Source organism: Microtus pennsylvanicus, chromosome 1 (genome assembly GCF_037038515.1).
Source record: "Microtus pennsylvanicus isolate mMicPen1 chromosome 1, mMicPen1.hap1, whole genome shotgun sequence".
Taxonomy (NCBI): Eukaryota; Metazoa; Chordata; class Mammalia; order Rodentia; family Cricetidae; genus Microtus; species Microtus pennsylvanicus.
The window spans coordinates 57,183,517-57,206,764 of record NC_134579.1 but is presented as its reverse complement, the minus strand read 5'-3'; the positions used below and the strand labels follow the sequence as shown (position 1 = coordinate 57,206,764).

Here is a 23,248-nt window from a genome sequence, read left to right as displayed (position 1 = left end):
TGGTGGGATGATTCAGGGGTAAAACAAGAAGGCTGCCACCAAGCCTGAAGACAGAGTTTTATCCCCAGGACTCACATGGTAGAAGAAGAGAAGTGATACTCAAAACATGTCCTCCGACCTCCTCACAGGCCTTGAGGCGTATGCATGTGTGGTGTGTGATGCACGCACACTCACGCACATACACACATAAATAAATAAATGTAAAAAAAACGAAAAAAGTTCAGAAATATTCAACCTGATCAAAACAAAGAGAAGTCATAGATGAGTAAAATTAGATATGAAAGGGAACCATTACAAAAGATATCAATGAAATCCAAGGGACCTTTATGGGATACTTTGAAAACATATTCTAAAACCCTGGAATTATAAGAAACGAGCAAATTTCTAGGTAAGTATGACCTGTCAAGGGTAATTAAAGAAGACATAATATAAAAAAAATAAAGAGATCTATCACAAGCAACAAGGTTGAAGAAATACTAAGGCATATCCCAACAAAGAAAAGCACAGGGCCATTCAGATTCACTACCCTATTCTTCCAGACCATTAAAAAAAATAAGCAACAGAGCTAGAGAGATGGCTCATCAGTTCAGAGGATTTCTGCCCTTCCAAAAAACTTGACGAAAATCTATCAATGTAATCCATCATATAAATAAACTGAAAGAAAAAAACCATATGATCATCTCATTAGATGCTGAAAAAGCATTCGACAAAATTCAACATCCCTTTATGATAAAAGTATTGGAGAGATTAGGGATACAAGGGTCATACCTAAATATAATAAAAGCTATATACAGCAAGCCGACAGCTAACATCAAATTAAATGGAGAGAAACTCAAAGCCATCCCATTAAACTCAGGAACACGACAAGGCTGTCCACTCTCGCCATACCTCTTCAATATAGTGCTTGAAGTTCTAGCAATAGCAGTAAGACAACATAAGGGGAGCAAGGGGATTCGAATTGGAAAGGAACAAGTTAAACTTTCGTTATTTGCAGATGATATGATAGTGTACATAAGCGACCCCCAAAACTCCACCAAAGAACTTTTACAGCTGATAAACAGCTTTAGTAATGTGGCAGGATACAAGATCAACTCCAAAAAATCAGTCGCCCTCTTATACACAAAGGATATGGAAGCAGAGAGGGAAATCAGAGAAGCTTCACCTTTCACGATAGCCACAAACAGCATAAAGTATCTTGGGGTAACTCTAACCAAGGAAGTGAAAGATCTATTTGACAAGAACTTTAAGGCATTGAAGAAAGAAACTGAGGAGTATACCAGAAAATGGAAGGACCTCCCTTGCTCTTGGATTGGGAGGATCAACATAGTAAAAATGGCAATTCTACCAAAGGCAATTTATAGATTCAATGCAATCCCCATCAAGGTCCCATCAAAATTCTTCACAGATCTTGAGAGGACAATAATCAACTTTATATGGAAAAAGGAATGATCTTTATACTCACATTGCTGGCTTAACATGGGGTTTTCTAGCTGGGTCTGAATCTCTTGAAGATACTTTGAGGAAACCCAGAGGAAGAGGATAGCATGGCTTCTCCCACTGTGATCATCGTCCTTGCTTTTCCATAACCCAAACCTCTTTAAATGAGTGGTGTCCACTGACAGCAAAACCTCATTCGTGGACACTGAAATAAATAAAACAAGCAATTTAAAAAGTAATCTATTTAGGAATATACCATCTCTGATATTTATTGATATACTGTATGTCATAGTAAGGGTTTCTATTGCTGTGATGAAACACCATGCCCAAAAGAAATTTGGGGAGGAATATGTGTGAAATTGCCAAAGAAAAATTTAATTAAATTATCATCTAAGAAATGATGAGAACGAAAGAAGTAGCCTTCCCCAGGGAAGAACATACCAAATGGTTATCCAATATCAAATTGTCAGCCCTAAAAACATATATACAAGTAACATTACAGAGACTAAACAAGTTTTAGTGATATATTTAGGAGTGTGTACATGTGTGTAAGTGTGTGTGTGTGTGTGTGTGTGTGTGTGTGTGTGTGTGAGAGAGAGAGAGAGAGAGAGAGAGAGAGAGAGAGAGAGAGAGAGAGAGAGAATTAAAGAAAAAAGACCATGAATTTGAAAGAGAGAAACAGGGGTGCATGAAAGTGGCTTAAGGGAGGAAAAAGGAAGAAATGATGTAATTTTATTATAAATTAAAAAATAAATAATACTAATTCATCTGAAAAAGAGGTGGACAGTAAAGAAATCCTAACTTCTTAACACACGCTGAAAACGTGCTATCATCCTCCACAGACTCCTGCGCAGCCATGCTCACTGCTGCTCTATTCAAAATAGATGGCAAAGAAAACAACATAAACGCCCTACAAACGGATAATGAAAGTATGGTACATATACATTACAGAACACTACTCAGCTGTGAAGAAATAAATAAATAAATCATGACTTTACAGGTTATTAGTCAGAACTAGAAAAGATAAATTGGATGAGGTAGCCAGACTCAGAGAGAAAAAGGTAGCATGTTGTCTCTTATTGGAGGTTTCTAGCTTCAAATCTTCAAAAGTGCACAGCCTGGAGTTACTGCAGAAGCCAGGAAAGTAAAATGGGATCATTTCGGGAAAGCATTAAGGAGGGGAAAGGAGGGGCTGGAGAGATGGCTCAGTGGTTAAGAACACTGACTGCTCCTCCAGGGGACCCGGGTTCAATTCCCAGCACCCACATGGCAGCTCACAACTGTCTGAAAATGCAGTTCCACGAGATCAGACACCTTCACACCGATGCACATAAAGTTAAATAAATAATTTTAAAAAAAAAGGAGGGGAAAGGAAGTGAAGGGGAAATGAGAAAATGAGGGCTTCTAATTAGGGAGGGAGATAAATACAGAAGGAAGAAGGGGGTAAAATAACAGGGTGTCTGAAAGCTCATAAAGAATCACATTATTAACTACAATCTAAAAATATCTATAATACATAGTAAGTCTATATATAAATATACGTATATAGTTTAAATGAAACTTTCCCATTGACAACGCTCCCTTCAAGACCATCTACCAACACCCCAACACCAGGGATGAGAAACCCTCTTCAGAGTTGTTCATCAGAGTCATCCAAGGGACTCCCAAATAGTACAGGCTTCTGCCCATAGCTGCTCCTGAGAGGTGGAAGGTAAGTCCATATTGCTGAAGACACCATGCACATCAGACACAGGGCCCAAAGGCTCCTGTGCTGAACTGAAATGAATGCTTCCTCCCTGAGGACTAGCTTTCATGGACCAGAGGGCACCATGCAGGCTTCATAGGGAGGCAACCAACAGTCTGACCCAGCTCTGATATATATGAACCACAATGACTACCAGCATGGCACAATAATCTGAAGGCTGAAGCAGTGGCACGCAGACCTCGGTGGTAACCAACAGCTCTCTAAAAGGACTTAAGATCCTCACCAAGAGGGAAATCATGCTTGGATCTAGAAACACTGCCAACTATCCAGAGCTACTGAAGTCACAGATCTTTGAGCAGAACCTATAACCCGTAACTACCACTGTCCCTAACTACATTTATCTTTATACCCGCAGATAAATGTATTTCTTGCCACCCATCAAAAAAACTTCTCTTTGCAACAGAAAGAGGCATTTACAGAAAACACACAATCAAAACACAGTTGTGGATCCCAGTGCCAACTGATATACATCTGCAGCTCAGGGACCACTGCAGAAGAAGGGGCAGAAAGACTGTAAGAGCCAGAACATCAGGGAGTTTGCTGTGGGCTTGTGTCTCCTATGGATGTCAGAAGCTACATCCATGAAGTCTCACCAATATGACAAACATGAACAAGGAAAACGGTATATTACCTCTCAATAATTAGTTCTAAACAGATTAGTGTTTTCTAACCAGGGCTATTAAGTTATCGTGTGCATTATATGCTCTCTCCAATCATTAGACTTCTCACCATAGCAGAGTTCTCAATTCTGAACATGCAGGAGCTAAGGAACTGAAGCTGCTTCGATAACATCTTCAGTCCACCATGATGCTTCTTTTACTCTAGCTCATATCTGGTGTCATTTGTGCATACATTTTTCTTCCTTGCTCTTTTTATAATTCACTTTCTAAAGAGAATTCTCTATCAGTTATTATTTTTCATCACTAATTACTCTGGAAAATTTTTGTTTAGGAAAGAATAAGAAAATAGTCTATGTCTCTTTAAGCTGTAGTACATTTCCATCTGCTTTACTTAGAGAAGATAGAGCATTAAAAAACCTCTCTGTCTATGCAAATATATATGTTCGTGTACTTTTTTCCTTTAGTTCTTATTGTAATCATTTTTGTGTATAGCAAAATACTTGTGCTGTAAAATTTTTATTTTGTTAATCCTAAGAAATCATCAAGAGTATTTTAGTATCATTTGATTTATACTCATTAAAATGAGAATTAATATGTTCTTTTGGGTACTGTAAAGCATGTTAAGGGTTTTTTTGGAACTGCTAATAATGTTAAGCCCAAACATTATTAAACTGCCTTCACTTTACTTAGCTTCTATCCTGAAAAGTGATGGTAAACTTGTGAAAAAATTTCAGAACTTTTTCTAATAAATTACTCTATACTCAAAATTATAGTGGAAAAAAATGTCATTAAGGTGGCTTACCTTGAAATGGGATTTTAATATACTTCGTTGTGAACTAAAAAAAAATATGAAACAAAAAATGAGTAAATGAGTTACTACTCCAAGTTTGTCTCTAGTAGATTTTCTTAGTATTCAAGTGTTTAGTACTATTCAATGTTCAGTAGTAAAAGTACTAAAGAATCAAAGCAAAGAACTATCTCAATGTAAAGACTTAGTTTGAAGGTTGAGAGTATCTAACTGTACAAGTAACTTTACCTGAATACTCACTTATAAAAATTGGTAGCACCCTGCTTTTCAAAAGTATGTTCTGAAATTCTAAAAAATAAGACAATGTCCAAAGAAATGTCAGGAGACCACATAAGGCAACAATTTCCAAAGAAGATAAGAATTCTCTTAGGGATTAACCAAACTCACACGTGAACTGACCAAACAAAGGTGCCAATATGCTATTTATTTGTAATGAGACATTAAAAGTATCAGAAGATAGCTATACCCCACCCGCTGGGGAAGTTCTGTCTTTGAAAACTAACAGAACTCAGAAGATTATTTTTACTACACAGAAACAGAACAACAACAAAAAACCTGCTTACTAAAGAATGGCTACAAAAGTCTAACAAAGCTGACTTCAAAACAGTGATGCACCTGTCAAAGGATGGCAAAGTTAAGTCTCAAGCCAGCACACTCCTCTGCTGAGCAACTTTGGGTGGAGCATCACCATCTCTTTTATCGTCTCTTTGTTCTTTTCAGGAACTCCTGGCTGAGCTCCTTGCTCTTTCTGATCCTTTGACTTCATTACACTGTTTCCATTGGTCTGTGTGTCTGTTCAGCGTAAGTGTTCTACTTATAGTTCAAGACAAAACCTTACACATACTATCTAAAACAGATTTGTCTTTTTTTTTTTTTTTTTGATTTTTCGAGACACGGTTTCTCCGTAGCTTTTGGTTCCTGTCCTGGAACTAGCTCTTCTAGACCAGGCTGGCCTCGAACTCACAGAGATCCGCCTGCCTCTGCCTCCCGAGTGCTGGGATTAAAGGCGTGCGCCACCATCGCCTGGCCAGATTTGTCTTTTGACAATTGCTTTTCCCTTACAAACAAATAAATCTGCCTTATTTAACAAATAAATCTTTGGTTAAGTTTCTCTTCCGATCAATAGATTTATTGAACTGTTGACTATTTCACAGATAGAACTTGTGAACACAAGATAAAAATCAAATGGACAGACAGCATGTGAGTTCTAGGCAGTGACAGTGTTCAATGACAACACTGGTTTACTTGCATCCCGTTTATTTTCTGAACTTAAAAATTACTTCTTATTATATTTTTTAAAAGTACTAAACTCATATTCCACAGGGTCAAGTGAAGCCGAATGTGAGGCAATGGGGCATACCGGCTAAGTGCTGAGTTTGGATTTCAAATTCTGCTTCTGTTGTTTCTACCACTATAGTTAGGGAAGTAAACAGTAAGTCACTGAACCTTTCGCAAATTTAATTTAATAAGGCCCTCAACCCAGGGGTACTATTACCACAAAAAGATATATCCAATTAAGATAATCTAATTTAATGTAACCAAATATACCTCCTGTTAGTTTCATATAACTATTTAATGTACGTACATATTATAATACACATCTTCCCAAATTCTGACGTTTTACTAATCTCAGAAAATGCAGCTCGGTAAATATAAAGTACTACCTCTAGGAATAATATAGTTTGTTTTCCAGAGTTCATACCGCTATTACTTCAAAATTAATAAGAAACACTGTACCACAACGTCCTGGTGTCAACTTTCTTACACGTGCACTCCATCTTCCTTCCCACACCATTAAATGCTCTTGTTCTACCAAAACCTACTAGGCAAAACTATGATGCTGATCTACATTCTCTGTGTGGTTACTACAACACGTGATCTATTCCCAGCTAAATTTTAAAGCCTGGATAAGAAAGTGACACTGTAGTCAATCAGTTCTTGAAATAGTACATCTATTTGAAGAAGAATAAAGCTGACGGCAATGTTAATATATAATATCCTTCAATAGTCAAAACAGCTCTCTGAAAATCAGTGTGCTTTGTAAACCTTTCTCACCATCACAAGTGTTAGCATTTTTGGAAAAAAAAAACTATATTTACTGCTGCACTCTCTAAAGAGACAAATGACCAACTGAAGAAAGCTGCTCTTATTTATATAACTTTCCATTATTAATTCCCTAATAAAGTTAAACAGTAACTATCAGAATAGTAAGAAAATTATTTAATTACAGTAATGTCTAACATAGTAAGTACTCTGATGTTTGAAAAACTAAACTTAATTATCTAATATATTTACTCAAAAACATTTCTTTCATTTCTGTTATAAAAAAAATCATAAATTCTGTCTGAAAAATGCATATAAAATATCTTTTGAAGACCAAGAAATTTTTAAGACTTTTACCCCTCTCCCTTCTGTTACTTCCTATGTTTCAATTTGAAAAACTGTCACATATTCTCTCATCATAATTCTATACTCTATAGAATTCCTTGTAGTCTTTCTTCGTGTACATAAATTACAGTGATTTATTAAACTGCTTTCCTACAGAAAGAGATAAATTTGTTTTGAGCTCCTAGCCTCAAGTGATTGCCTCACCTCAGCCTCCCAAAGAGACCACAAATGGGTACTACTGTGGCCAACTTAAATCCAGTGATAATTGAAGCAAAATACTAGGACAACTGAAATGAACAACAAATGAAAATTGTAAAAGACACCCATTCCAAAATGGAAAAGTAAATTAATATAATTGTAGTAAGCTGCAGAATAATACACATAATACTGCTTTATATATATGTACATGTATGAGAAATATGAAATCATATACATTCCAAATTAGCAGCTGCTGTCTTTGTATTCAAAATTATTTGTGGTCTTTATGTAGATTTTTTTGTTTGGTTCTTGTTTTTTGTTTTCCCCTACACTACGACAAACTTTAGACTCTTCTGAAAGTGAAAAGGTGGTCACTAATATTTTTATAGTTTTTTCTTTTATTTTGGCGATTATAATTACATCATTTCTCCCTTTCCTTTCTTCCCTCCAAGCCTTTCCATGCATCCCTCCTTGTTCTCTTTCAAATTCATAGCCTATGTTCATTAATTATTGTTTTCATGCATATTTGTATATGTAGATATACATATATTTCTAAATATAACCTGCTCAGTTTGTATAATAATGCTGCGTGACTGTCTTCTGAGCAGATCACTTGACACTGGACAACTAGATAGCGTGTTTTCTCTGGGGAAGACTGTTTCTTCCGCTCGCAGCATTCTTAGCCGCCTGCAGTTCTTTGTGTGGGGTTGAAACCGTGTGGTCCTCCCCTTGTCCACTTCGGTAAGTCTATTGCTGTCCTTTTTCAGCTTGTCTTTAGGCAATCCTGTGGTGAGACGTTACTTTTTATATAAAAAGTCAGAGGATTTACTTACCGTGACACAACCTTTTGAAGCTCCTTTTATTTTACCAATATACAGAGAAGTAAATACAAAATCCAGTTTCAGATCCATTTCACTATTAGGTTTAATACAGGAAATGTTTTCCATGTCGGGATTATATGAACATAATTCAGATGATGCCTAACAAAGAATAAATCATGCATGTATAAATCTCTAAGAATTACAAAAAGGATGAAAATTATGTTTTATCAAAGACAAAATTCTTCTTTAAATTATGATTAAAGAATTTTATGCTGTTCTTCAGTTGACCTGAGCTACTGAGAGCTCCCTGACTCTGGACTGATAATGGGCAAACCTGCATAGGCCCAAGTTAGGCCCACTGAATGTGAGGGACAGTTGTGAGACTTGGGAAGTCTGGGGAGTCACTGGCAGTGGGACCAGGATTTATCCCTGGTGACATCTAGGAATACATTATTTTGGAGGGATACTGATATGGGAGGGCCTTCTGTTTTGTGTTGATTTCATTGGTTAATAAAGAAACTGCCTTGGCCATTTGATAGGCCAGCCCTTAGGTGGGTGGAGTAGAGAGAACAGAATGCTGGGAGGAAGAGGGAAGTGAGGCAATCGTCATGCCTCTCCTCTCTGGGTCAGACGCAATGGAGCCAGCTGCCAGGTCAGACATGCTGAATCTTTCCTGGTAAGCCACCACCTCGTAGTGCTACACAGATTATTAAAAATGGGTTGATCAAGGTGCGAGAGTTAGCCAATGGGAGGCTAGAACTAACGGGCCAAGCAGTGTTTAAAAGAATACAGTTTCCGTGTAATTATTTTGAAGCATAAGCTAGCCAGGCGGCCAGGAGCCGGGTGGCAGGAACGCAGCCCTCAGCTCCTTCTACAGGATACCTTGTTTAGCCTAGATATAGTGGTGAGGGTCTTGGTCTTGCATCGAAGTGAAGTGTCAGACTTTGTTGACTCCCCATGGGAAGCCTTACCCTTTCTGAGGAGTCGATGGTGAGGTGGAGTGGAGGAAAGGTGGGGGAAGTGAGAAGAGGGGAGGGAGTGGGAACGGGGATAGCTATGTAAAATGAGGAAATACTGTATTTAAAATTCTTAATTAAAAAAAGAAATAAAAATAAATAAATGGAGAGACATCAGTGCCCGGTCTGCGTCTGTAAGGCCACCTGCTCCTTTCCATCGTGCCAAGCCAGCTGAAGAGCCGCCATGAGCAAGGCCCACCGTCCCGAACTGAAGAAATTTATGGACAAGAAATTATCATTGAAGTTAAATGGTGGCGGACATGTACAAGGAATACTTCGGGGCTTTGATCCCTTTATGAATCTTGTCATTGATGAGCATGTGGAGATGGCAATTAGTGGACAACAGAATAAAATCGGCAAAAAAAAAAAAACACTTTTTGCTAAATAAAAAATAAATAAATAAATGGATAAATAAAATAGAGAATTTTATGCTGTTCTTAATGTGAAAAAAGAGTTACTAAGATTTTTGAATAAAATATAGATTTTAAACTTATTTTGAATCTTGGATATTTTTAGATTTTGTATGTGCATATGTAAAAATTATCTTTTTTTCTCCATTTCCTTCCCTTCCTCCCCTCTCCCTTTTCACCCTCCCCCGTGACCCACACCCTCCCAATTTACTCAGGAGATCTTGTCTTTTTCTACTTCCTATTTAGCTCCACGTATGTCTCTCTTAGGGTCCTCTTTGTTGTCTCTGGGGTTGTGGACTGCAGGCTCATTTTTCTTTGCTTTATATTTAAAAGCCACTTATGAGTGAGTATATATATTTGTCTTTCTGGGTCTGGGTTACCTCACTCAATATGGTTTTTTTCTAGATCCATCCATTTGCCTACAAATTTCAAGATGCCATTATTTTTTACCACTGAGTAGTTCTTTATTGTGTAAATAGAACCACATTTTCTTTATCCATTCTTTAATGGAAGGGCATCTAGGTTGTTTCTACATTCTGGCTATTACAAATAATGCTGCTATGAACATAGTTGAGCACATGTCCTTGTAGTACAAATGAGCTTCCTTTGGGTATATACCCAAAAGCGGTATGGGTATTGCTCGGTCTTGAAATAGATTGTTTCCTAATTTTCTGAGAAATTGCCATTCTAATATCCAAAGCAGCTATACAAGTCTGCACTCCCACCAGCAATGGAGGAGTGTTCCCCTTACTCCACATCCTCTCAAGCATAAGCTGTCATCAGTGTTTTTGATCTTGGCCATTCTGACAGGTCTAAGATGGAATCTCAGAGTTGTTTTGATTTACATTTCTCTGATGACTAAGGATTTTGAACATTTCCTTAAGTGTGTTTCAGCCACTGGAGATTCCTCTGTTGAGGGTTCTCTGTTTAGGTCTGTACCCCAATTTTTTATTGGATTATTTGTTCTTTTGATGTCAAGTCTCTTGAGTTCTTTTTGGAGATCAGTCCTCTGTTCGATGTGGGGTTGGTGAAGATCTTTTTCCATTATTTAGGCTGTTGTTTGTCTTGTTGACCATGTCCTTTGCTTTATATAAGCTTCTCAGTTTCAGGAGGTCCCATTTATTAATTGTTTCTCTCAGTGTCTGCGCTGCTGGGGTTATATTTAGGAACTGGTCTCCTGTACCAATGTGTTCAAGTGTACTTCCCACTTTCAGTTCTCTGCGATTCAGTTTGGTTGGTTTTATGTTGAGGTCTTTGATCCATTTGGACTTGAGTTTTGTGCATGGTGATAGACATGGGTCTATTTTCATTCTTCTACATATTGATATCCAGTCATGCAAGCACCATTTGTTAAATACGCTTTCTTTTTTCCATTTTATATTTTTAGCTTCTTTGTCAAAAATCAGGTGTTCATAGGTGTGTGGATTGATAATCCGCGTCTTCAATTCAGTTCCATTGGTACTCCTATCTGTTTTTATGCCAATACAAGGCTGTTTTCATTACTGTGCCTCTATAATAGAGTTTGATATCAGGGATGGTGATACCCTCTAGAAATTCTTTTATTGTACGGGATTGTTTTGGCTATCCTGGATTTTTTGGTTTTCCATATGAGGTTGAATATTGTTCTTTCGATGTCTGTAAAGCATTTTGCAGGAATTTTGATAGACATTGCATTGAATCTGTAGATTGGTTTCGGTTAAGATTGCCATTTTTACTGTTTATTCTACCTACCCAAGAGCATGGAAAATCGTCCATTTTCTGGTGTCTTCTTCAATTTCTTTTGAGATTAATTTTATGGGTGTTGAAAGACATTATACCTATTTTGAACTGTGTCTCAAACTTACTTTAATGCCTCTCTCTCACCTGACTGCTACCCAACAAATAAGAATATTTCACTGGGGGCTGGAACATGACCCAGAAGATAAGGGTACTTTCCACTAAGTCTAACAACTGAGCTTAATCCCTGGAACCTACATAATGGATGAAGAGAACAACTCTTGAAGGTTATCCTCTGACCTCCACAACTGTGCCATGGCCTACACATCCCCACACACATACACACAAATAAGTAAGTATGTAAAAGAATTGTTTTAACTTTGATAATGAAACAATGGAAAATGTTTTTTAAAGTAACACTTAATTGCAACTCTGTGAGAAGGCAGAAATAGATTACCTGTACAGATTCACATGCACTCAGTCGTAGTTCTGACAAATGTACTTCAGAAGTCCCCTGATTTTTACTTGCAATCTCAAACTCTTGATTAGGCTGTAAGTTCAGAATTACTGAATTCTTACGTTCAATGGGTCCTTCTTCATCACTGGAAACAACAACTAAAAAGGAAAATGTGTTTTAAATGTGTTATAATAATGAATTATCTTTAATAATCATATAAAGTCTAAATATCTATATATTCAGCTTAAATCTAACCTATTGTTCACTACCTGATTAGTAATAGCTATATACAGATTCTACATCAGCATTACTATTTAATAGCTTCCTACAATCTTACCTTCGAAAGAATAAATGTATTTAAAAGATGACTAAAGCCATAAGTAAACATGGTACACTCTGGGTATTGAGTGGTCCTCAAAGATTTGCAACTTAAAAGCCTGGGCCCATGCGTGTTACTTCTGAGATGAGATGGAGCCTTTCAGAGGTGGGGCCTAGCAGCGGAAGATCCCCAGGTCACTAGACAAGGTCACTGGGGCTTGCCACAAGAGGAGCTGCTGTCCAAGCCATTCCCTTTGCTCCCTGGAGAATGAAACGTGGTTTTGCTCTATTGTATGTTCCCTGATACTTCCTGCCATCCAGAACATGCACCCTCAGCAGCCCAAAGCACTGGGTCCACTCAATCTAGACAGGAGTCTAGGTAACTTTAAGTCAAAATAAAATTTTTCCTCATCTCCCTCTCTCAACTCTGAACCAATATCAGGATTTTATTTTTTTCCTTCCCCTTTCTCTCTCTTGTGCTAGAGATTGGATCCAGAGTCTTGTAAAGGCTAACTAAGCACTATGCCACTGAGTTGTATTCCCTGTCCAATCTTTAACCATGAAATTATATCAGGCGTTCTGTTACAGCAATAGACAAGGTTACGAACAATGTCTAGTTCTAACCGAGTACTGTGATATCATTCTAGATCGTGCCAAGTCCTTTCACGTCACTTTACTGCGGGAAGGGAAATGGACGGCTAGAAGATACAGAAGCAACTCACTGTGGACTCTTTAGAGTCTTTTGAATTCTTGTATCAGAAATTTTTATCACAACCACCTGCAACTCCAGTTCCAGGAATCTTGACACCCTCATTTGGTCTCCAAGGGCACCAGGCATGCATATGGTGCACAAAACACACATACACATAAAAAGAAAACCTAAAAAAACTAAAAAAAAAAAGAAACAAACAAAAACCTTACTGTTTACAGGCTCCATTTGTTTACCTAAATTAGTATTACATGATTCATAAGGGAACCACTGAGGATGTTTTCCCTAAAGTTAATGTACTTCCCAGAGGCCCAAACAGCCTTAGCAAATTGTGAGAAAAACAAAAGCTCTGAGTAAAGCTTTGAAAACAATCTTTTACTTACTTGGTTCAGCTGAGATCAACAATTGGTTCTCTTCACTGTTTCCACCTACAAGAGACTTTTCTTCTATAGTCAACTCTTTGCCCTTCTCAGCCGGGGAAGAACTCTCCACCTCATTGTGAGACACAGAGCTCTCCGGGCTTCTGCTGGGTGAGCAGGCTCTCCCAGAGGCCGCACTGACACCTGCTTCTTGAACGGCAAGTGAGCACACATTAGTGGCCTCGCTCTCTGAAGGTTCAGGTGTAAGTCCTACAGGTGGTGTTGAGTCCCAGTGACGGCTTTCACTTGACTGCTCAAGCTTACTGGAGGCTGTGGAATCATTTTCTTCTTCTTTCTGAACATTTTTTTAAAAAGTAGAGAAATTACATTTTTCCATTTTTGTTTCCCTAAGGCACACTTCTAAGACTTAAGTTCACAAGGAGTAACATAAAAATGAGAGTGAACCTTTTCACAGGACTATGAAGATAGCTACACAGCTGTGCTAACTATGCCTAGCAGTGTCACCCAAGTACAGTGACACAGCGTTTAACCTATTAAATCTGATGCCTAAGTAATTTTTAAAGAATCAAATAAAGAAATTTCCATATATGGCAAAGTCAGAGCTAAATAAACTTTAGAATGAGAGGACTTTTAGCATATTAATTTATTTAGTAACAAAAATTGCTTTTAGTAACAAAAGCAAAAACATTGAATAAGAAGGAACATCAAAAATTATGAAAACTCTCGCCACCAATCCTGACAACCTAAATTTGGTCACTGGTGCACACATGGTGAGAGGAGGGAGCCAACTCCCACAAACTGTGCTCTAAGAGCCATATACACGTGTGCACATGTGCACATGCATGATCACGCTTGTCTGTGCACGCACACACAGAAATAATGAAGTGTACTAAAAGTAATGCAATTTAAAATTTTAAAAATAAAGTTTACACAGAATAGAAAAAATCCAATAAAGTAAAAAGTTCAAAGAAAATTCATTATTTAGCTGCCATTAACTCATTTTCATCACAGTACAAAATTATTTCCTATGGCATTTAAATGTATCTACTCACCCCATATTCTGTTGACTTATCCAAAGAAGATTCAGAATTATGAGAATTGTGTAAATGACTTCTAAACCTTTTCTTTCTCTTCCTGGAAACTGGAGTGTGTTCCATTTCTGAATAAGAACATGAAGTCTTCTTGTTTCTGGTCCCCTCTTCAAGATTATTGCACTCTTTACTTTCAGGATTAAAATCTTTAAAAAACATAAAAAGCAAAGCTATGCCCAAAAAGTATACAAAAGTTCCTTTTACATGAGTTGCCAGTCGTACTGAAATTACTATACTAACTAAAAAGCTCATTAAAACAAAACTGTAGTGACACTGGATAGAAATATAAAAGGGTGAGCCTACATAAACCAGGTGTGTTCTTTAGACAATAGATGTGAGGGCACACGGCAAATTTTATGGGGAGGAAACATCCTTTCAAAAAGTGATGAAAATGAAACAAGTAACCATGGCTTTTCTATTTGATATAAATACGTTTTTGTTATTACTGTTTTGGTTTTTCAAGTCAAGATTTCTCTGTGTAACCTTAGCTATCCTGGAACTTACTCTGTAGACCATGCTGTGCTCCAATTCACAGAGATCTGCCTGCCTCTGCCTTCAGAGTGCTGGGATTAAAAGTATGCACCACTACCACCTATTAATTTTCTTATTATTATTTTGTATTTGTTCTAATTAGCATATAAAGTAATGAGTTTCGTTATGGAACTCATTAGACTTTTGTTTCTGTTATCAATCCTTGTCCCCAATTCCTCTCCCCAGTATCCCTGTAGCCAACCTACTTTCTAGTTTCTGACCGATATTCACACTCACTCTCACATAACTACACACAATATTCAAATTAAAACCAAAGAGACCTTACACCCTCTTTTAATATAATATTCTACAGATCCAAGAATATCCTGGCAAATTCCATAATTTCATTTTTCTTTAAGGCTACATGGACTTATTTCCGGGTCTCTGGTTATATTCCAGGGGTCTGGGGTCTGTTTGTGGGAGTTTGTGATTATGGGTCTGTACTACAATCTATAGTCAGACATGGGGATGCCTCCTGCAAGTTCTGCCTGTTTGGTTTTGGTTTGGCTGTCTTTTCTGTTTCCATATGAATACTTAGGATTAATTTTCTTCATGCTGTGAAGAAGGTCACTGGAATTTGGTGGGGATTATATTGAATCTTTATATCACTTTTGGCAATATAGTCTTGTAACAGCTTTGGCTGTCCCTGATCTCACAAAGATCCACCTGCCTCTGCCCGCTGAGAGCTGGTATTAAAGGTATGCGCCACCACCGCCCAGCGGTCATTTTCATAATATGGTGTTAATTCCACTGATCCGGAAGTAATTTAAAAATTGCTGGAATGAAGTAAAACTGGTAGCACAACCTACTGGAGTGTCTGGGCTAGAGCCAAGGCAGTCCTAAGAGGAAAGCTCATGGCAAAATAACAGCCGTGTCTGTGTGCTTATGAGTGAATGGAGGAAATTTAAAACAAAGAGTAAACAAAAGATAAACGAGAGAAAGAGCTACTGAAAACAAAAATTAGACTAGGCGGAGCTAGTCAGTATCCCCAGCCACACCACATTACTCACAAAATCTCAAATATTCAAAATAAGACTAAGCCAGTTTCAGTTACAAAATACTTCTGATAAAGTCAATTCACTCTAGTCAGTCTTCAAGCCTGAACAATCAGACTTAAAGCTAAGAGCACATAAATAACACCACACTCCCAAGCTTCACATAGAGCATAAGAAATGTGTCCACTGTAAACTAACAATCTCAGTGGCTGAATGGAAGCCTGTGTCCACAAAGTCGCTTTCTCTAGTAACTGCCCTGAAAAAATCTCAGCCACCCTCTTGTATGCATAGAAGTTAAGTCTAGTTTCCTTAGTTTCTACGAAGTCTACTAAAAAATATGGTAAGCACTGGAGAGAGAAATAAATGATTAAGATTACTTGATATCTAACTTCAAGGACATGAACTTAATCCCAGAACCCATGGAAAGGTCAGACATGGTTTTGCAGACACCTGACCCCCCAGCTCCACGAGGGTGGCGGTAGGAAGCTTGCTGGGGCTACTGGCTGCCAGCCTGGGAGAAAACTGGAAGCTCTGGGTTTGGAGGAGTAGGACAAACATGACAAACAAGAAAAGTCAACACCTCTTCCTCCCGCACACATCACCCACACACAGGATCCGAACAGTTATATTTGAAATGAAATACATAAATTTTTGCACAGTGTGATTAAAGAACATTTTTTTTTCGTGAATAATTTACAAAATTACTCAGAAAACAGAATCTCTCCTTTTGTTTTAAACTATCAACAATCCAAAAGAGCTCTAATGGCTAAGGTAGTAATCTAAGTTTTCATAAATTTTGGTTTAAAAAATTAAATATTAAAAGAAAAATAAAAAGGAAAGGAGTCAGAATATTATTAATATTAATAATTAATTAATTAATATACATCAAGAGACCTGTAAAGAATTTTAGAAGCCTGAGATGTAGTTGCCTTCATGTTTGCTAAGCTGAATTAGGTGGGCATCCATTTATTTATTTATTTATTTATTTATTTATTAAAGATTTCTGTCTCTTCCCCGCCACCGCCTCCCATTTCCCTCCCCCTCCCCCAATCAACTCCCCCTCTCTCATCAGCCCAAAGAGCAGTCAGGGTTCCCTGCCTTGTGGGGAGTCCAAGGATCTCTAGGTGGGCATCCTTTGAGAGTTAAAAGCAGTTCTGACCAATGCATTTTGTAGCAAGAGACTAGACAATGGGAAGAGCATAACATTCCAGATAACAGTAATATTAATATTCATGAAAACAATTCGAATAGCCAAACTAACATAACTTCAAAGATACTTTTACTCCATACACACATAAAAAGACAAAAAGTAATATTCAAATTCAACTTTTGGGACTGGCAAGTAGAGAAAGAAATATATACTTAGGTATATAAATAATGTTCAGCAATTTTATTTGTATTAGATAACTACTTCTCTTTACTTTTGCATATCATTTCAATATTACTATAAAATACTCATAACAAAACTGCTATAAATAATAAGCAAAATTCTAATTCCAGTTTTCCAGCAATCACAAACCTTCAGGCTGAGTATCAGATGTCACAGAAATGCCACGGTCAGCTCTGTGCTTTTCTTTCACATTTGGAGCCTTCTTTGCAGAAATGTTATCTGTCTTTCTTGGTTTTGATTCTCTGAAAAACAGAATTGTATTAAATTCATTTCTAATAAGGCTCAAATGAATTTAGAAGACACCAACACAAATTCAAATAAAAATTCAATAGGCTAAAAATAAATTCTTACATGTAATACTATATGATATAGATACTTTTTTTTAAAAAAAGTTCATATGCTGGGTAGTGGTGGCTCATGCCTTTAATTCCAGGACTAAGGAAGCAGAGGCAAGGGATCTCTGTGAGTTTGAGGTCAGCCTGGTCTAGAGAGCTAGTTTTAGGACAGCCAAGGCTACACAAAGAAACCCAGTCATGAATAACAAACAAACAACAACAAAAAAAAAAACTACTGAACTCAGATCTGAAAAGTTTTCACTTCCGTTTCACCCTTACATCCCAAAGGTCTTTGGGGAAAGGACAGGCTATCACACTGTATCTGCAAAATGAGAAAAGAATAATCTTACATGAACTAGGTAGGTCAGAGCTCAAAAAGTAAAAATTCAACAACACAAATACCCTGATATTTAACCAGTATGTAATAAACAATTATAAGTCAGAGCTAATTGTTAATATATTTCAAAATGGTTCAAAAACAAATCTTAAGAAAAAATGAAGTTTGGAATGTGTTAACAAATTTTATCTATAGGGGCTGAAGAGATGGCTCAGCGGTTAAGAGCATTGCCTGCTCTTCCAAAGGTCCTGAGTTCAATTCCCAGCAACCACATGGTGGCTCACAACCATCTGTAATGAGGTCTGGTGCCTTCTTCTGGCCTGGAGACATACACGCGAGAGAATGTTGTATACTAAATAAATAAATATTTTTTTTTAAAAAATTATCTATATAAAATTATTTAAAATCTAAGGCTCAGGCAAAATAACTAAAATAGAATATTGAGGGGAAAACAAATTTTAGTCCTTGTGTAGTGGTGCACTCAGGACACAGAGGTTGGAAGATCTCTGTGAGTTCAAAGCTAGCCTGGTCTACAGTGAGCTTCAAGACAGACAGGACTACATTGAAAGACCTTATTCTCCCCACCCCGCAAAAAAAGAGAGAAAGAGAGAGAGAGAGAGAGAGAGAGAGAGAGAGAGAGAGAGAGAAGAAAAAAAAGAAAAAAACAAATTTTCCATGATAAGAATAAAACTTTTGACAAAAAGAAAATATAAAGCTTGGTTTAGAAGAATTGAAACCTATTTTATCTGAGGATTATTTAAAAGACAGGATGAAAACAGGAGAAAGTACAACATAAATAGCATCTTTGTAGTATATTTCTTTTTAAAATATATGCACAAATTTTATACATATAAGATGAGTAAAATATAACCTATAAGAAAAATGATTGAAAGTATAATAAATGAATTATAAATTCAAAAGCTATAGCAATCAAATATTACCAATGTACTATCATAGTAAAAGGATCAGTCATTGCTATGATTACACTTATTCAGCTCTTTATACTTACTTTAATGTAATATTCTTTACTTAGAACTTGGAAACTAAAATCTCAAATATTCAAAATGAGACAGCTAGTTTAATTTACAAAAAAACTTTGACTAAATAAATTCATTCTATTTAATCTGAAGCCTCAACCATCAACTTTAGGCTAATAGCATATAAGTAACACTATAGTAGCCAAGTTTCATTTGCTAAAGATAAAAGCCTAAAGCAAAACAAAGCCTGTTTTGTTTTTTAATCACCCAGCAAAATACCACAAAGCACTATAAACAAAACTACAATGTGATCTAAATGGTTTTTTAAATTGAAATGAAATAAAAAGCAACGAGACAGAAAAACTGCAGGAGAAATTTAAAACATAAAACTGATTTTTAAATGCTCATTATTCCTGCTTACAGACAAGATGATGCTACAGATAACAGACCCTAAAGTAGGACTGGACAGATGGCCCTGGTTGAAGTGCCTATTGCAGAAGGCACGAGGACCGGAGGCCAGGTCTCCAGCGCCCACATGCAAGAGCCCCAGAACTCATGTAAAACAGGGTGGGCATGCCTCAGTATATAAAGTGGAGAGTAACTGAGGAAGACCTCCGACACCAACCTGTGCCCTCTATATGAATACACACACTCTCTCATACACATGAGCATGAATACACATATGCACACACGTCATACACACATACAAATGCAAAAAAGACCATGAAGGTATGAAGATTCCTCCAGAAAAGTCAAAGTTGACAAATACTTTCAGCACTACAGCAGGATGTAAAATCACATACAAACATCAGTAGCTTTTTGTACATACCAATAAAAATGCAAAGGAAAAAGTTGGGGCAAAAATCTATTCACAATAGCTTTTAAACAAATACTTTGTGACAAGCCTAACCAAGGAAGTAAAGGATCTCTATAAATAAAAACTAGGAACCACTGTAGAAACTCAAGACACTAGAAGCTTGGGAAGGCCTGCTTCCTCAGGGACAGGCAGGATTAATACTGTGAAAATGAATAATGTCACTGAAAGAAATCTACAGATTTAATATAATCCTCATCAAAATTTCAAGAAATTCTTTATAAAATTAGAAAAAAAGCAATTCTAACATCCATATAGAAGCATAGAAGACTTCAAAATAATGAAACCAATCCTGTACAGCAATGTTGGATGTATCTTAATACCTGATCTCAAACTAAAAATTCATAGTCACATGGCAACAGCACGAAAACATACATGTAGACTAACGAAAAAAAAAAACAGAAGATCCAACAGCCACCCCTGAACAGTCCTCATAGCCTCTGACCTCAGAAGCTCAGCAGGGTCCAGCCTGGTTAGTACCTGAAAGGGAGAACAGATGACCCAAAGAAGCTTCCGCAGCTGCAACCTCCTCATTTCTGAGAAAGGTGAAAACAGCACACACTAGAGAAAAGCCTCTTCTACAAACAGTGCTGAGAAAACTGAACACCCGTATGTGGAAGAATGAAACTATGTCCAAATTTCTCACCCTTCACAAACAACAAGTCCAACTGGATGGAAGACCTTAAAGCAAGATCTAAAATCTTGAAACTATTAGAGCAAAACATTTCAAGACATAGGCATGGACAAGGATTTTCTGAAAAAAATTCCAATATCGTAGGAAATACTTTCAAAAATTGGCAAGTAGGATTACGTGAAATTAGGCTTCTGTATAGAATATGAAACAATCATCAACTTGAAGAAACACTCTACAGAACAGAAAAAAAAACTTATCAATTATATATCAAATAGGGATTAACATACAGAATCTATAAAAAGCCACAAAATTTTAAAATAAAACAAATCATTCACTTAATAAACTAATAAATTAAAGAGATAGTTCTCAAATAAAGAACATAATTAGCCTACACATTTATTAAAAAGTATTCAGGATCATACGCCAGTGCTGGTGGCCCATGAGTTTGAGGCCACCCTGGTCTACAGGGCAGATTCCAGGACAGTCAAGGCTACACAAGAGAAATCCTGTCTTGAAACACAAAAACAAACAAACAAAGTATTAAAGATCGTTAAGTCTATCAAGGAACCATAAGTTAAAGATACAGTGAGGTGCCAATGCATCAAAGTCAGAATCACCATCATTAAGAAAACAAATGATGGCAAGGTTGCAAGGACAGGGGAACTTTTTACATAGCTAGTGCGTGTGCAAACTGACTTGGCCATTACAGAAATCAGTATAGAAAATCCTCAAAATATTAAAAATTGAACTAACATACAGATAGAGCCACACTGTGCCTGGATCTATTATATTACACAGGACATCTAAGCATATCACAAAATAGTTAAACACACCAGGTTATTGCTACACTATTCACATAAAATATTGGGATTAGAACAAGCTTGAAATTCCATCAGTAAAAGAATACATGGAGAGAATGTTGTATATAAACAACAGAATTTTATTGTAAAGAACAGTGAAAATTATAACATTTGGAGGAAAATGTTAAGTGATAGAAGGCAGACACAGAGACAAAGACTGTTTTCTCTTAGATGAAGAATCTAGACTTTTAGATACACAAGATAGGTGCATAAATAGATGCAGAAGACGAAGGTAGGAAAAGTTCTGTGAGAATGAAAAAAAAAGATATAAGAGGAGTTATGGCGGGGGACAGGAGAGGGTAAAAAATACATGTGACATGAAAGCAATAAAGATATTTGAAGGATAGTAAAAATGGCAATTCTACCAAAGGCAATTTATAGATCCAATGCAATCCCCATCAAGGTCCCATCAAAATTCTTCACAGACCTTGAGAGGACAATAATCAACTTTATATGAAAAAACAAAAAAAAACCAGGATAGCCAAAACAATCTCTTATAGAATAAAGGAACTTCTGGAGGCATTAACATCCCTGACTTCAAACTCTATTACAGAGCTACAGTATTGAAAACAGCATAAAAACAGAGAACTCGACCAATGGAATCGAATAGAAGACCCGGATTTTAACCCTCAATCCTATGAACACCTGATTTTCGATAAAGGAGCTAAAAGTATACAATGGAAAGAAAGAAAGCATCTTCAACAAGTGGTGCTGGCATAACTGGATGTTAACCTGTAGAAGAATGAAAATAGATTCATATCTATCACCATGGACAAAACTCAAGTCCAAATGGATCAAAGACCTCAATATCACTCTGAACACAATGAACCTGACAGAAGAGAAAGTGGGAAGTACTCTACAACATATGGGCACAGGAGATCAATTCCTATGTATAACCCCAGCAGCACAGACATTAAGGGCAACATTGAATAAATGGGACCTCCTGAAACTGAGAAGCTTCTGTAAAGCAAAGGACACTGTCACTAAGACAAAAAGGCAACCTACTGACTGCGAGAAGATCTTCACCAACCCCGCAACAGACAAAGAAAGGTCTGATCTCCAAAATATATAAAGAACTCAAGAAACTAGTCTTTAAAATGCTAATTAACCCAATTAAAAAATGGGGCACTGAACTGAACAGAGAATTCTCAACAGAAGAAGTTCAAATGGCCAAAAGACACTTAAGGTCATGCTCAACCTCCTTGGCGATCAGGGAAATGCTAATCAAAACAACTTTGAGATACCATCTTACACCTGTCAGAATGGCTAAAATCAAAAACACCAATGATAGCCTTTGCTGGAGAGGCTGTGGAGGAAGGGGCACCCTCATCCATTGCTAGTGGGAATGCAAACTTGTGCAACCACTTTGGAAAGCAGTGTGGTGGTTTCTCAGGAAATTCAGAATCAACCTACCCCTGGACCCAGCAATACCACTCTTGGGAATATACCCAAGAGAGGCCCTATCATATTACAAAAGCATTTGGTCAACTATGTTCATAGCAGCATTATGTGTAATAGCCAGAACCTGGAAACAACCTAGATACCCTTTGATGGAAGAATGGATGAAGAAAGTGTGGAATATATAAATACTAGAGTACTACTCAGCGGTAAAAAAAACAATGACATCTTGAATTTTGCATGCAAATGGATGGAAATAGAAAACACTATCCTGAGTGAGGTAACCCAGACCCAAAAAGATAAACATGGGATGTACTCACTCATAATTGGTTTCTAGCCATAAATAAAGGGCATTGAGCCTATAATTTGTGTTCCTAGAGAAGCTAAATAAGAAGGTGAACCCAAAGAAAAACATATAGTCAGCCTCCTGGATATTGGAAGTGGACAAGATTGCTGGGCAAAAATTGGGAACTTGGGAGTGGGGTGGGATGGGGGAGAGGGGAAATGGGGAGAGAAAAGTGAGAAGGGGAGAATGGAGGGAACTTGGGGTAATGGGATGATTGGGATAAAGGAAAGGTAGATATGGGAGCAGGGAAGTATATATCCTAATTAAGGGAGCCATTTTAGGGTTGGCAAGAGACTTGACCCTAAAGGGGCTCCCAGGTGTACAGGGAGATGTCCCCAGTTAGTTCCTTGGGCAGCTGAGGATAGGGAACCTGAAATGGCCCTATCCTATAGCCACACTGACGAATATCTTGCATATCACCATAGAAACTTCATCTG

At 37.2% G+C, this 23,248-nt stretch overlaps 1 protein-coding gene across 10 annotated transcripts in view; it reads right to left on the bottom strand.

Moving 5' to 3' along the window:
• Senp7 (SUMO specific peptidase 7) overlaps positions 1-23,248 on the bottom strand; it is a 90,390-nt gene that overhangs the window by 19,607 nt on the left and 47,535 nt on the right. For 9 of the 10 annotated variants that reach the window (XM_075964644.1, XM_075964662.1, XM_075964610.1 and 6 more), the window contains 7 exons: positions 17,180-17,292; positions 14,096-14,280; positions 13,047-13,377; positions 11,637-11,794; positions 8,050-8,196; positions 4,625-4,658; positions 1,463-1,642 (listed from right to left, as the gene is read on the bottom strand). In XM_075964644.1, the coding sequence (XP_075820759.1) occupies positions 1,463-1,642; positions 4,625-4,658; positions 8,050-8,196; positions 11,637-11,794; positions 13,047-13,377; positions 14,096-14,280; positions 17,180-17,292 (1,148 nt within the window). Of the gene's footprint in view, positions 1-1,462; positions 1,643-4,624; positions 4,659-8,049; positions 8,197-11,636; positions 11,795-13,046; positions 13,378-14,091; positions 14,281-17,179; positions 17,293-23,248 lie in introns of all 10 variants that reach the window. The other variant, XM_075964591.1, reaches the window with a different exon arrangement.